General features: G+C 35.9%; 2 protein-coding genes and 1 pseudogene across 2 annotated transcripts; all 3 read right to left on the reverse strand.

The window, feature by feature from the left end:
- Positions 1–6: 6 nt before the first annotated feature.
- On the reverse strand, positions 7–1,775 carry LOC148929369 (Prefoldin chaperone subunit family protein). Its single transcript, XM_089069696.1, has 4 exons — positions 1,619–1,775; positions 1,424–1,477; positions 511–580; positions 7–419 (listed from the first exon to the last, which is right to left on the reverse strand). Exons 1-4 carry the CDS (start codon positions 1,658–1,660, stop codon positions 376–378), a joined length of 210 nt encoding a protein of 69 aa, XP_088925822.1. The 5' UTR covers positions 1,661–1,775; the 3' UTR covers positions 7–375.
- Positions 1,776–2,948: 1,173 nt separating this feature from the next.
- LOC148929370 (uncharacterized) lies at positions 2,949–7,716 on the reverse strand. The gene is made up of 6 exons (XM_089056820.1): positions 7,712–7,716; positions 7,544–7,628; positions 4,508–4,557; positions 4,202–4,307; positions 4,067–4,125; positions 2,949–3,197 (listed from the first exon to the last, which is right to left on the reverse strand). Exons 1-6 carry the CDS (start codon positions 7,714–7,716, stop codon positions 3,146–3,148), a joined length of 357 nt encoding a protein of 118 aa, XP_088912946.1. The 3' UTR covers positions 2,949–3,145.
- A 177-nt stretch (positions 7,717–7,893) lies between these two features.
- On the reverse strand, positions 7,894–8,589 carry LOC125221414 (secreted RxLR effector protein 161 pseudogene; annotated as a pseudogene).
- Between the last annotated feature and the right edge of the window lie 6,370 nt (positions 8,590–14,959).

Consider the following 14,959-nt stretch of genomic DNA (forward strand, 5'->3'; position numbering starts at 1 on the left):
CGGCCATGATTCACGAAACTGATGCCTTAGAAAGTGAATTATTATTTGCAAACTTACAAACTACTACAAAGTAACCACACACTGATAATTGATTGAAGACATTCCCAGTGATCTGCAAAAGTGATCATATTTCCTATCTTCTAACAACTGCTATTAGATATTGATGTTTTACCCACTAATGATCGAATATAGAAAATACGAGGTACTCCACCAAACTGTAGCCTACCACTCGGGTACTGAAATGTTATCAAGACTACATAGGGATACACAGCATTTGAATTAGTTATGTCGGAGTTCAATTGTAAGTCGGCCTCTCTTAGTCTGAATGCTGCACCACTAAGTCAAGGCTGATAGAAGTCAGGTACATGGATTTGATCAACTCAGCTTTTGGAGCCTAGCTTTTGCTGCATCCAATTGTTCTGCCCAATAACAACAATAGTGAAGTGTTAATAAAGAAGCCATATAATGATGCAAGTAAAGAATAGTTACACTTAAAACTCAAAGGTATACTTTGTTCAAATGCAGTTGCTTTCTGAATGGTTGTTCGGAAAAATATGTTTCCATTTCTTTGATAGACAGCCTACACAGAAAAATAATATCACGGTGTAAAATCACATGATATAGTCATGTATTAGTAGGAGTACTGAAATCATCCAACAAGAGAAAGGAACAAAGTAGAGTTCTCGAGTCCCACACAAGAGTGATATCCCTCCAAACCATGGCACATCGACCTATTTAATATTATCCATTGTTACTTTAGGACTTATTGAACAAAAAGGCGCACAGACACACTCACACATAGACATGTATATGAAAAAGAATGCACATAGCCCCACATATACAGACAGACAGACAAACTTCTTCTTGTGTGCTATTTACATATCACCTGATCTAAGCTTGAGGTGAAGATGTCACTTATGCAATGTAATATGACATGGAGAATATATCAAGGGTTGGTGGAGAAATGTAGACATAATAGCAGCCAGGACGGATTGGTGAGTGTTGAAGAAAAATTTATATAAAGTGACAATGTGACATGCAAATAGGAAAATGTAAACAGAACTGAAAGTTTTCAGATACAGAGCAGGATGATCATGAATGAAGTTATTCAACATATAAACTGAATTTAGAACACCATAATTGACACAGCCTGGAATGGTAGGAGCAATTAGCTCTTAGCTCATAGCTCAGTAGCTACATAGAAAGTCGACCCTTATTCCATTCATTCCTCATGGTTGGGATATGAGACACCAAATGCCATTAACTGATTACTTATAAAAAAACCATTCTCATGAAAAAGAAGAAGAAAAGAAAAACAAGCAAACAGAAAGAAACTTGATAGCCCCATCAACCATACAAGCGTGTTCACATTTTACATCAAGAAAGAGTATTAAATCAAAGAGGACAGCATTAGCATATGCACCCGAGAGGAAGAAAGGCCATTGAGCTCCGCCACAGCAACCTCGTGACTTCTCACCTGTCAATTCCATCATCATCCACAAATATAATTCGCATTAAATCAAAGCATAAAAAAAGAAAAAAGAAAAAAGAAAAAAAACACACATTCACGCAGAGATAGAGAGAATAAGGAATTGAAAAAAACAAATGAGTAAAACACCTGCTTCTGAAGATAATCGGAGGATGATGAGTTCGAAGACATTGAACGCCTTTACAGGAGACCATACAGATTTAGGGCTTTTAGAAATTTGGAAGCTAACCAATAGTCAGTTCTGGCTGTTCTGGACTTCTGGTAAACCGGCGCTTCCTTTTTTTCTCTTTAAACTATTTTCTTCATATATTAATAAATTCAAATGCTTTATTTGAGGATTTTGAAAAAAAAAATGTGAAAGAAATAAAATTTTAAAATATAGTAGTAATGTTTATGAATAGTATTTAATTAAACCCAATATTACATGTAATTCAAATTACAAATTACTTACAAATTTTCCAATTTGACCGTTGGCGATTCATCTTGAACACCTCTAATTGTATGCTTAATTAATGCTTTATATAATTATACCTGTAATATTTACCTAGCTAGATGAACAATTATCACATTAATATATTTCTGTTTATTTCTGCTCACTGGGTGCGTTCTCTTTGTCAAATATTTTCAGACACAGATAAGGTGTGATCCAAATAAAAAAGTCACAAATTGAAGTCTTGGCTATTTCATACAGCCGTTCTCTTTGCACTAAATGCACCACACGCTATATATCTTTCGTTTGGTTTGCTGTAAATCATATTCCACAATATATGTTTTTCCCATATTACCCTGAATGATGTACACAAATTATAACTCAGTACCCAACCCTAAATTGGAGTACATTTTCTTCCCACCTCTTTTATTTCCCACCCAGATTAGAAAGACAAATGTCGTAGGGTTTTTTTTAAAAAAAATTATTCACTTCTATTGAAATTTATCGGTAGGATCCATTCACGCACTGTGAAAAATGCAAAAAGGCCAACTGAAATTTCAAGTAAAACAAGGAACAGACTCACCTCAGTTCGTTGCGGTGGTTCGTCGATAGAGTTGCGCGTTTGTTGATTTGGGTATGAATTTTACAATTCCCCCTATTAACTTGAATGTCAGGGGTATTTTAGAAATTTCAATATGTATTCATGGTTGGGAGTCAAAACCATAATATGTATCGTAGTGCTTCACCCTGATACGTTAATGGCATAATATGGCCAAAAAGCAACGGGCCGAAGCCCATCGGTAGGGCCGTGCGTAAAAGATATATGGAAAACCAAACAGCTGATATGCACTGATAAATAAGTTTTATTGCAACTATTTGACAAAGAGAACACACAAATAAAAAAAATGTCAAATTATAGAAAAGAGGCCTCATGGGCCCAATTCCGTGTGTGGACTCTTTGAAATAATGAATATATATTCCTTATGAAAGATGAAGATCTATGTATCTACAAATCGAGCGAAATCAAGCTTGAAAATCATCCCTCATCACTGATATTACAATAAAGCTTTCATAAAGAATCTCTACTTGGGAGAAGAAACAATGATGAACAGTTGTACACAGTGCTAAATCTGCTCAAGAAATGACACGATAAAAGAAAATACAGAAGCCGACTAAACAGCAGAGCTCATTGCTACGAAAACCATTTTGTTGATGCATCAAACATTCTAATGGTCGAACGATCCTCTAATGCCATCTAAGCTTTCTCCGAGAGATGCCCTGCCATTGACCTCAAAGATTTACTGGTAAGTTAAACAAACACACTAACCAGAGAGTAATAGCAGTGTTGTATGTGTATGGTAGTACCAAAACTTATTACTACACCCGGATGTGGTCACAACAGGAAAAGCAACAAAGAAAGGAAATCCAATCAAAGACAGCAAGTAGACGAACCCTAAAACAATTGCATCTACGACTTTTTATGCCATCCACTTCAGATACAAGTAACAAACTGCATCACCCTAACAAATTACAGGTCCAATTTGCAGTGTGCCAAGCATGCCAAAACCAATGCCTCAATAGGACAACTAGCCTTAATTTGCATACTATGCAGAGCATGATTATTTTTTAAGCAATGCACTTTTTAGAGTTCACTTCATTTGGCAAAGCTCTTACACCGTGTCGAACAACTCCGGTTATGACATCATACTGATTATTGTCTTTCACAAATCAAAATCATGCCCATGAACACTCTCCCAAGAAAAAGTTAAACTAGAAAAGACCATGATCATTAAAATTCTAAATACATAACCTGGACTCACAGCTACTATTATTAACAATGACATGAAGAATGTAAGCTTAGCATTATCTCTAATCACTAACTTCTCATAACTTGATGATCGAATGTATGAGCTCCCAAAGTGCATTCAGTATTGGAGCTAGCTAGACACGACACAGTATTTTCCATTCTACGATGACACTCATCCTTTACGTATTAGACAGAGAAAGGAACAAAGAAGCCAGTGAGCAAAACTCCAGAAACAACGACATGCAAGACCAGTAACAAATTGAAATCAGAAAATCCTCAGTGTACTGCTGTGAGCATCATCTCGTATCCAACAACAATTTTCTAGCATCAGTTCCTTTACCTGTGCATGCAATATTTATACTCCGAACTCCTAGTGATGTCTTTCTCCCCTTCTTCCAACTGTATCACCACAAATCCATATAAATTTTTACACGATTTGTTCAAAATTAAGTTACAACTTAGCTAAAACCCTCACCGGATCACTCTCGTAGATGAGCTCATAACAAATCGGCGAAAGGCATTGTAAAGCACAATTCTCCTTAGCTATGGCCGGAGACCTGCAGCGCTCACCCCACAATCCGCTGCAAATAAATAAATTATTGAATCAAGAATCAGATAGACGTGAAATTAACATGTAAACAACAAAACTTCCTCAGCATTTTAACATAATCATGTGATCGCGAGTGTTGCATAAATACCGGCAAACATTTTGGGCGAAAAGTAAAATACAAGTAAATGGCAAACCAACGGTAAAGAAGTTAGGGATTTGAGAAATTAATACCTCTCAATGTCTGAATAGCATTCGTTTTTCTTCTGCCGAATCTCCGCGTCCTGCGAAGGCGAAGAAGCAGATTGAAACGACAAATTATCATATCAACTCTTCATGATTACAAAATCGGGAAAAAGAAAGGGAAAATCATGACTTACAGAGATGGGGACTCGAGACTTGGCAATGTAAGTTTTATGTCTCACATGTCTAACATGTGATAGAATCCTAAATAGAATTGGATATTTAATATAATACATTAACTTGGTATACGACACATTTTTCCTTAATTAATTATTGTTATTGGGACGTTTCCTAATTATGTGATTAATTAGTCAATTAATGGTAATTCACAATATGATTCCTATGACTAACAAGGAAATTGAGGTCATATACAATTATATATAACCTCAATTTCCTTGTTAGTCATAGGAATCATATTGTGAATTACCATTAATTGACTAATTAATCACATAATTAGGAAACGTCCCAATAACAATAATTAATTAGGGAAAAATGTGTCGTATACCAAGTTAATGTATTATATTAAATATCCAATTCTATTTAGGATTCTATCACATGTTACATATGTGAGACATAAAACTTACATTCTCCCACTTGGCGAACATGTGGGACACAAAATTTTCGATTCTCCCACTTGTCACACGTGACAGAGCCACGATAAAATAGACATAGTAAACATAAGTCGCGCATAATATTGGACTTTATAAATACTTTCATCATTGGCAAACATAAGTATTATATTAGAGAGACTACTAATGCGGGTCATGGCGGGCGTATATCATTCAAGCGATATAGTTCCTTCCATGTACCACATCACCAATATCCACTCTAATATAATCTATAAGTGACACCACGTCCGTAATTGTCTTATTTCAAGACCTCCTGCATTAATATTAAAAACGTACATATGCATATCAAATAATAAGTATATGCAGGAAAAGCAGAAACAACTTTATTGAATTCAAAATATCTATAACTTAAGTGTCTGAACCAACATGGAAACATAAAGATTAGACGTTTCCATACCCAAGACCCATTCGGTTAACTTATTCCATAAATGTCTTAGGCGGTAACACCTTAGTCAATGGATCAGCAACCATAAGTTGTGTGCTTATATATTATATAGATATTCTTTGTTCCCAAACTTCATCTTTCACGACAAGAAACTTTAATTCCATGTGTTTAGCTCCTTGAATACTTGTCATACTTATAGAAAGATACGATTGCACTATCATCACAATATAATTTCAACGGCTTGGATATTGAGGAGACAATACCAAGGCCTGAAATAAAATTTTGCAATCATTAATGCTTCAAAGCAAACCATAAATTTAGCTTTAACGGAAATCCAATAATTTCTAGTTGATCAGATTTCCGTAATGTGAGCATAAAATCTTTTGTTCACTTTAAGTATCTCATTATTATCTTTGCAGTTTTTCAATGTTCAACACCAGGGTTACTTTGGTAACGGCCTAGCATTCCAACTGCAAAGCTGATGTCTGGTCTAGTACAAACTTGAGCATACATCAAACTTCCCACAATAGATGCATAAGGAATATTTTCCATATCCTTATGTTCCAATTCAGTTTTTGGACATTGATCCAAACTGAATTTGTCACCTTTATGAATTTGAACAACACTTGGAGAACAAACACTCATGCCATATCTCTCTAAAAGATTCGATCTATGTAGCTTTTATGAGACAATCCAAGAGTCCACGTGATTGATCACAAGATATTTCTATCATATGACATAGGATGTCTCACACATATCTTTTATGTTGAAAAATTTTTTTAGAGAGATAATTTTAGTGCATGTAGTAATCCAATGTCACTATTAGCAAGCAATATATCATCAACATACAAAACCAAAAATATGAACTTGCTCCCACTAACCTTGAGGTATATACTGTTGGGAATTCTTGTATTCATCTAATGAGCGCAGCGGAAATTGCATACAAGAATAACAGATCTAGATTCATAATTATATTGCAAGTTGAGCATGTAAAACACAACGGAACTAAATCTTACTTGTTGTGTTGTTTTCTTCTGTGATTGAATCCTGCAAGTTGAATCCACTACTATCGAGGTCCACGTGCAATCCAATCCGATGCAGGAACTATCCCGGTACAATTGCTCCGTAGAAAAATGCTAGGAATTCTCTCTACAAAGCTTTACGTATTTTCTCTCTAATGTTACCCTATTTCTCATCCTCCACTATGGAGAATAAATAACCATTATATAGATGAAGAGTCACTAGGGTTTCATGATTGTTGGGCTTATGGACTAATATAATTATAGCCCAACTATAATTAATTAATCCATATTAATCTAATTCTAGCTCATTTCCTTTCAATCTCCCACTTGGACTAGCATTAGATATAATACGCAGTTCCAACTTTGTACCCTTGAGCGGATCAAAATACACTTATAGTGTGACCCTTTAGGCCCTCATTATCGACGACGATCTAATCGAAGTCTGCACAAAACTCCTAGACTGCGTTGGCAGCGTAGCTCGATATATGAAGGACGTTTACGTGAATTCGGTAAACAAGCCTTTACATAAAGTTTATAGTAATATCCTTTCATTCACGAACCACCCGATTGAGCCTAAGATTTGCTATGTGTCATCCAAATAGCTCAATCACTTTATCTCATCTTTATTAAATGACCCATTCGATCATATTCAATTACTTTAATCGAATATATCTTTGCATTGGCCAATGACTTAATGGTCAAGTAATATAGAGAATTTGAGTGTTCTCTCGAAATTCTAATACAGGAATGAATCTCATTCTTGGCTCAACTACCATTTTCATTTATCTTATGATATACCCAACACAGGTCCGTGTCTCAATCCTCCTTTGGGAGGCAAAGCGTTGGACAAGATCAAAGCACACCACTCAACAAACAAAATGTGTAATGACCTCAGATCCAAGGACTATTACATACTTCATGCACTAATAAACTGTAGACACTTAACAAAACAGTTTAATAGTAGGGTATACCAATACTCTCCAAAGTATACCATGTGTCCATCACGAGTATCTGATATCTCATAGTTGTGAGAACAACTACATTCTCGAAGAATGTGATGCAAACCCCATGCTAACCTGTAACATATCATCAATATCCCATTCTTGATGATCATTGGTTAGGGCTATTTTAGAATTATACTACATCATTAATGTCTCACTCCATTAACGACAGTCATAATTCAAGGGAACAAATATTTAGAATAAAGACAAATATTTAAAACAATTATTCCAATAAGTGCACAAAACCCATAGAAAATTAAATTTTCATAGAACGTGATCAAGTAATATTGTCTCAACACAAAATGTTTCTAAGACATATAAAACTTTAACTCCCACTGATTCAAAGCCATCTACCAACATGCTTAACACCTAAGCTCTCAAAGTGCTTGTTGTGTTTTGCTATACATAACGGTTTAGTGAAAGGATCAGCTAAATTATCATCAGTGGGTACTCTTTCTAATTTTATGTCGCCTCTTTCAATTATTTCTCTGATCAGATGATATCTTCTAGGAACATGCTTGTTCCTGTTCGTAGCTCTGGGTTCTTTTGCTTGCGCAACAGCACCAGTGTTGTCACAGTACAAAGGTATTGCACTACTGGCACTCGGAACGACACCCAGTTCCTTAACGAACTCTAACAAAGCAACAACTTCTTTGGCAGCTTCAGATGCAGCAATATACTCGGCTTCGGTGGTGGAATCGGCAGTTGTACCTTGTTTGGAACTATTCCAACTCACTGCTCCACCATTGAGGATAAAAACATATCCAGACTGAGACTTATAGTCGTCATGGTCTGTTTGGAAACTAGCATCAGTATACCCAGTAACTGATAACTCTGGTTGTCCACCATAGACTAAGAAATATTCTTTAGTCCTTCTAAGGTACTTAAGAATAGTCTTAACAGTTTTCCAATGTTCCTCACCGGGATTTTGCTGAAATCTGCCTGTCATGCTAAGCGCATAGGCCACATCTGGCCTAGTAGATATCATGGCATACATAATAGATCCTATCGCCGAAGCATATGGGATCCTCTTCATGTTGTCTCTTTCTTTGTCATTAGTAGGACAATCCTTCTTTGACAATACAATGCCATGTCCCATAGGAAGAAAACCTTTCTTAGAATTCTCCATTGAGAAGCGCCTTAACAACTTGTCTATGTAAGTGGATTGTGATAATCCCAACATCCTATTTGGTCTATCTCGATAGATCTTAATTCCAAGGATATAGGAAGCATCACCCAGATCCTTCATCATAAAGGATCTAGACAACCACTCTTTCACGGATTGCATCATGGAACGATCGCTTCCCATAATCAAGATGTCATCAACATATATGATAAGGTATACGACATTTCCATTTTCGCGTTTACTATAAACACATGGATCCTCTTTGCTTCTGACAAAACCAAATGATTTGATTGTTCTGTCAAAACAAATATTCCAACTCCTAGAAGCTTGCTTAAGTCCAATAATGGACTTCTTTAGCTTGCACACTGCATTCGGCCTTTCTTTCGATACAAAACCTTCAGGTTGTGTCATATAGACATCGCCTTCTAATTCTCCATTGAGAAATGCGGTTTTGACATCCATTTACCAAATATCAAAATTGTAGTATGCAGCAATTGCAAGTAATATCCTAATGGACTTGATCTTAGCAACTGGCGAAAAGGTTTCATCATAGTCAATGCTTTCGCGTTGACTATAACCCTTTGCCACTAACCTAGCCTTGTAGGTTTGTACTTTGCCATCTGCACCTCTCTTCTTTTTGAAGATCCATTTGCAGCCTATAGGGTAAACCCCATCTGGCAAGTCAACTAGTTCCCAGACTAAGTTGAAGTACATCGAGTCCATTTCAGATATCAAGGCTTCAAGCCACTTCTCTCGATCGGTGTCTGACACCGCCTCGGTATAGGTCTTAGGCTCATCGTCATCTAAATCAACTTCATCATCTTGGTTCTCAACCATTAGATTCAGTCTCTCAGGTGGACGACGGATCCTTCTAGGCCTATTGAGTTGGTTTTCTTCTGGCCCGGGCTGTTCATTCTGAATGTGAGTAGGTTCAGGAATATCACTATGATCTTCTTGAGGTAAAGGTGATGCAACTATTGTATCATCTTGTCTTTGATGCATCTCATTGTCTTGAGGAGGTTCTTCGAGAGTCCCTCTAAGGTCTCATCTAATAGTAATTTCCCCTCCCAATAGATCATCAAAAACTCCCACTGAGTTATTGGTCAAACCATTTGACAATACCTCATCCTCAATGTTATCTTGTGGTTCTTGAATTTCTTCAAGATCTACAATGTTGTGACCTTGTTCCTTTAAGACATAATTGTCTTCAAGAAACGTCACATTCCTAGAGATTATCACCTTGTGATCTCCAGGGTAGAAGAATTCATATCCTCTAGTTTGTTTAGGATATCCCACAAAGTAACACTTCTCACTTTTAGATTCCAACTTATCAGTCATTTGTTTCTTAACAAAAGCTGGACAACCCCAGGTCCGCATATAGTTAAGACAAGGCTTTTTGCCATACCATAACTCATATGGTGTTTTCTCAACTGATTTAGATGGAACTCTATTCAGAATGTAAATAGCAGTCAATAAAGCATGACCCCAGAGAAATAAAGGGAGACTAGCTAAACTCATCATGGATCGAACCATATCTAATAATGTTCGGTTTCTCCTTTCAGATACTCCGTTCATTTGTGGTGTACCAGGAGGTGTCCAGTCTGACTGAATTCCATGTGATTTCAAGTAATCAAGAAATTCTCGGCTCAAGTATTCCCCTCCTCGATCTGATCGAAGAGTTTTGATACTTTTCCCAAGTTGTTTCTCAACTTCACACTTAAACTCTTTAAATTTCTCAAAGGCCTCAGATTTGTGTTTCATAAGATACACATATCCATACCTTGTCAAATCATCAGTGAAAGTAATGAAGTACGAATAACCACCTTTTGCTTGAGTTGGAAACGGTCCGCACACATCTGTGTGGATCAATTCTAGCACATCATTAGCACGCACCCCTTTCCCAGAAAGTGGTTTATTAGTCATCTTTCCTTTGAGACAGAATTCACAAGCACCATATGATTCAAAATCAAATGAATTTAGATAGTCTAACTTTCTCAATCTCGCTATCCTTTTCTCATTGATATGACCAAGTCTACAATGCCAAAGATAAGTAGCATTATCCGTATTACATCGCTTAAGTCTTTTATTTTGCACATTGAGAAAATTCCGTTTGCATTCAAGCATATATAATCCATTCTCTAAAGAGGCATTTCAACAATCCATTCTTAGAAAACGAGCATCTGCTGTTTGCAAAATGGAAGGAAAAACCCTTGATGTCCAACATCGGAATGGAAATAATATTCTTTGAAATAACTGGAACAAAATAACAATTATGTAAATCTAGTCTATGTCCTGAGGGAAGATCTAATCTATAAGTTCCCACGCGTTCGGCAGCAACTCTTGCTCCATTTCCAACACGTAGGTCTACTTCCCCAGTCCTCACTTTCCTGCAGTCTATTAGACCTTCCACATTATTACAAATATGTGAACCACAAGCAGTATCTAATACCCAGGATTGTGAGTTATTCATAGACATATTTATCTCAATGACAAACATAGGTGAGCTCCCACTCATTGCACCTTGTGCCTTGAGTTTTGGGCAGTCTCTCTGCCACTCCGTGAAATTTGACCTAGTCAATTTGTTTGTTTCCATCATACACTCATAAGATAAGTTTGACATATTATCTGAACAGAAAATAAAATGAAAAGCAAATTAGAAAAGCATACAAAGATCACATTCGCATCACTAATCAAACAAGGGTTTATTGTATTGATTAGCTCCCACTAATTTTAACATATATTATGCCCCCAAACATAAAATACGAATTTATATCAAATATAAATTTTAGTGGTCCAAGATCCAAGTCTATATAGTTGTAGCCTCTGCGAGGGCTGATGACTACAATAATATCACTAGGTAGGCCTCCAAGCCAATTGTAACAACAATTTTACAATTCTTGGTTTATTAATCTAATTAATATACGTCCATAAATTATTTTGGTTGCGAGGGCTACACAAAATAATTTAAGCAAGTCAACCCCATCACACGATGCCAACCATGCATCTATGAATGAGCCTAAACCTTGTGGATTTAGAGTAAACGCGAGGGCATAAAACTCGTGGTCGAAAAGGCTAGGAACATCAGACAATTATGATGGACGACGCGTTTGTTTCAAAACAAGACTTATATTTTAAGGGGAAAAAGCGTGATACTAGTTATGTGAATATAATATCCAATATTAAATTTCAAACAATTATTGGGCACCGCCTACCCAGACATAGTATAACACGGACTACAAATACTGGGCGCCGCCTACCCAGACATAGTATAACACGGACTACACATACTGGGCGCCGCCTACCCAGACAATAAAACGGTCTCTAACTACTATAGTTAAAATAAATAAGCATAAATCAAATAGCATGCTTATCACATAGGATATCAAATAATGCTCAACAAATAAATTTATTAATCCAATTAATATTTCATTACAAATTAGACGTGGACTAACCATTCATATTAATTCTAAATTAATATATTAAATATTCAATATGCAATATTAATTCCAAATCAATATTATATATTATTTCCAAAAAATATATATCAGACATTGTTAATATAGTAACAGATCTATTCTCGAATTAATAGAAAAATATGCTATTATTATTTCAAAAAATAATGAATCTAATCATTATATTGGGATTTATCACTATTATTAGTTCCAAAATAATGACATAGTGATCAGTATGGACCAATGCATCCAATAACACAACAATTGCTAAAACACGTCCCAATTATTGAAACAATTTGTGTGATTAATAATTTATTGATCAAATCAAGTGATGTAATTGGGAATTTATCAAGTCAGACATTTTGAATTTCAATTTCCAAAATTAACGTAACCCAGCCATTACTCTGCACCATTAATTCTCCAAAATTATTAGGTACCACCGCTTCGGTTCCTCACCATGAAAGATTGAATCGGAACTACTGTTTCTCCAAAGCAGAAATCAGCCGTCGCCTCCAAGGTGACGCCGATGATAGAGAAGCAAAGAAGAATTGTGACCAATTCTCTTGAACTGTTTGACAACACAGCCGCCGTCTCCGGTAAAGGAGAGACAAAGAAGAGGAGAATCGCGGTCTGATTTTCATCGATAATGAGAACATGACACTGATCAGAACAAAAGCCTAGCCTCGTGCTCCCTCCATTTATGCACCTCCTCCGGCAGCACACCGCAACGGAGGCAACCGGTAGATAGTTTTGAAATTTTCAAAGTCAGTTCTTTAAAACAGTTTAAGAAACAAGTTAGCAATTTGAATAACTAAACCCAATTTTTCAAAATCCACAGTTCAAAATTTCTTTCGATTGCAGGAAGTTTCGAAATTGTTGTAAAGAATTTCCAAAAGACAATGGAACTTTTGCTGAACTTTTAGAAAAATGAAATCTAATTTCGATATTCAAAACATATGCGTAATCCAATTTCCACAAATTCCAGAGAGGCGGAGAGAGCTGTTCAAAATCAATTTTCGAAAGCATTAACCTTTCTCGTAAAGATTTGGAATCAGATTCCAAAGTATACCCAATTACATATGATTTTAATTTCCAAAATTATTCCACGAACTAATTAGAGTACAAAACAAATTATGAATCAAGCCCTGGGCTCTGATACCACTGTTGGGAATTCTTGTATTCATCTAATGAGCGCAGCGGAAATTGCATACAAGAATAACAGATCTAGATTCATAATTATATTGCAAGTTGAGCATGTAAAACACAACGGAACTAAATCTTACTTGTTGTGTTGTTTTCTTCTGTGATTGAATCCTGCAAGTTGAATCCACTACTATCGAGGTCCACGTGCAATCCAATCCGATGCAAGAACTATCCCGGTACAATTGCTCCGTAGAAAAATGCTAGGAATTCTCTCTACAAAGCTTTACGTATTTTCTCTCTAATGTTACCCTATTTCTCATCCTCCACTATGGAGAATAAATAACCATTATATAGATGAAGAGTCACTAGGGTTTCATGATTGTTGGGCTTATGGACTAATATAATTATAGCCCAACTATAATTAATTAATCCATATTAATCTAATTCTAGCCCATTTCCTTTCATATACACCGATCAACAGTGTTTTCTTTAAAACCAAAAGCAGTAATAGTGTCATGGAATTTAAAATACCATTGTCGAGAAGCTTGTTTCAGTCCATAAATTGATGTCTTAAGTTTGCAGACTAAAAATTTTCATTCCATTTCTTAATGAAGTCTTCAAGTTGTTTCATGTAGACTTCTTCTTACAAATCACCATTTAGAAAAGCAATTTTTCACATCCATTTGATGTAGTTCCAAGTCGAAATGGGCTACAAGTGCCAAAATGATTCTAAGTGAGTCCTTCTTTGATACTTGAGAGAAAGTCTCTTTATAATCAATGCTATCTTTTATGAGTATAACCTTTGGTAACAAGTCTGGCTTTAAATCGTTCGATTAAACCATTTATGTCGAATTTGGTCTTGAAGACCCATTTACACCCAATATACTTTTGTCTATCAGGTAATTCGACAAGGTCCCAGACTCTATTACAATCCATAGATTTTAACTCTTTCATCATGCATCAATCCATTTATTAGAATTATTACACTTAATGGCTAGTGAATATGAAACTGGATCATTACGTATTCATATATCACATTCGGATTCTTGGAGATATGCCACATAGTCATCAGAAATGACCACATTCGTTCTCATTAAGAAAACATTGATGACACTTCTAGAGATGCTTCTTCCACACCTATGTTCAATGAACTTGGCATCATCATTAGTCATTCAAATGTTCAATATTGTTAGGCTATTCAACAATATTTGGCACACTTAATTCTTAAGGAAATGAGGGAAGAGGAAAATCTACCCTTATTTCACTAATGACCGCATTATGAGTGTTAAAACTCCCACTGATCTCACCATTCTCAAAGAATCATATATTTCCAGTTTCCATAATTCTCATATCATCATTAGGATAATAAAACCTTTACCCTTTGGATTTATCTAGTAACCTATAAAGTAACCACTAATTGTCTAAAATTCAATTTCTTTTCTTGCGAAGAGTATACTCTAGTTTCCGCTGGACAGCCCCAAACATGAAGGTGCTGCAACTAGGTTTTTCTATGTGTCCAAAGTTCATAAGGGGTCTTTGGAACAACCTTAATAAAAACCCGGTTTAATACATAAATAGCCATTCTAAGAGCATAAATTCACAACGATATGGGTAAGGTAGAATTAACATACTTCTAACCATTTCCATGAGAGTTCGGTTTCGTCTCTCAGCAACATCATTCTACT

Source organism: Salvia hispanica, chromosome 4 (assembly GCF_029641045.1).
Source record: "Salvia hispanica isolate PSC_SH4W2 chromosome 4, Shi_PSC_v1, whole genome shotgun sequence".
Taxonomy (NCBI): domain Eukaryota; kingdom Viridiplantae; phylum Streptophyta; class Magnoliopsida; order Lamiales; family Lamiaceae; genus Salvia; species Salvia hispanica.

Coding starts and splice junctions, on each gene's coding strand:
- LOC148929369 (XM_089069696.1), bottom strand. CDS start 1,660: ATGTCTTCGAACTCATCATCCTCCGATTATCTTCAGAAGCAG. Junction 1,478..1,618: donor CCGATTATCTTCAGAAGCAG/GTGTTTTACTCA, acceptor TGGAATTGACAG/GTGAGAAGTCACGAGGTTGC. Junction 581..1,423: donor ATGGCCTTTCTTCCTCTCGG/GTGCATATGCTA, acceptor TTTTCTGTGTAG/GCTGTCTATCAAAGAAATGG.
- LOC148929370 (XM_089056820.1), bottom strand. Junction 4,126..4,201: donor TCATCTACGAGAGTGATCCG/GTGAGGGTTTTA, acceptor GTGGTGATACAG/TTGGAAGAAGGGGAGAAAGA. Junction 3,198..4,066: donor TATAAATATTGCATGCACAG/GTAAAGGAACTG, acceptor GGTCAATGGCAG/GGCATCTCTCGGAGAAAGCT.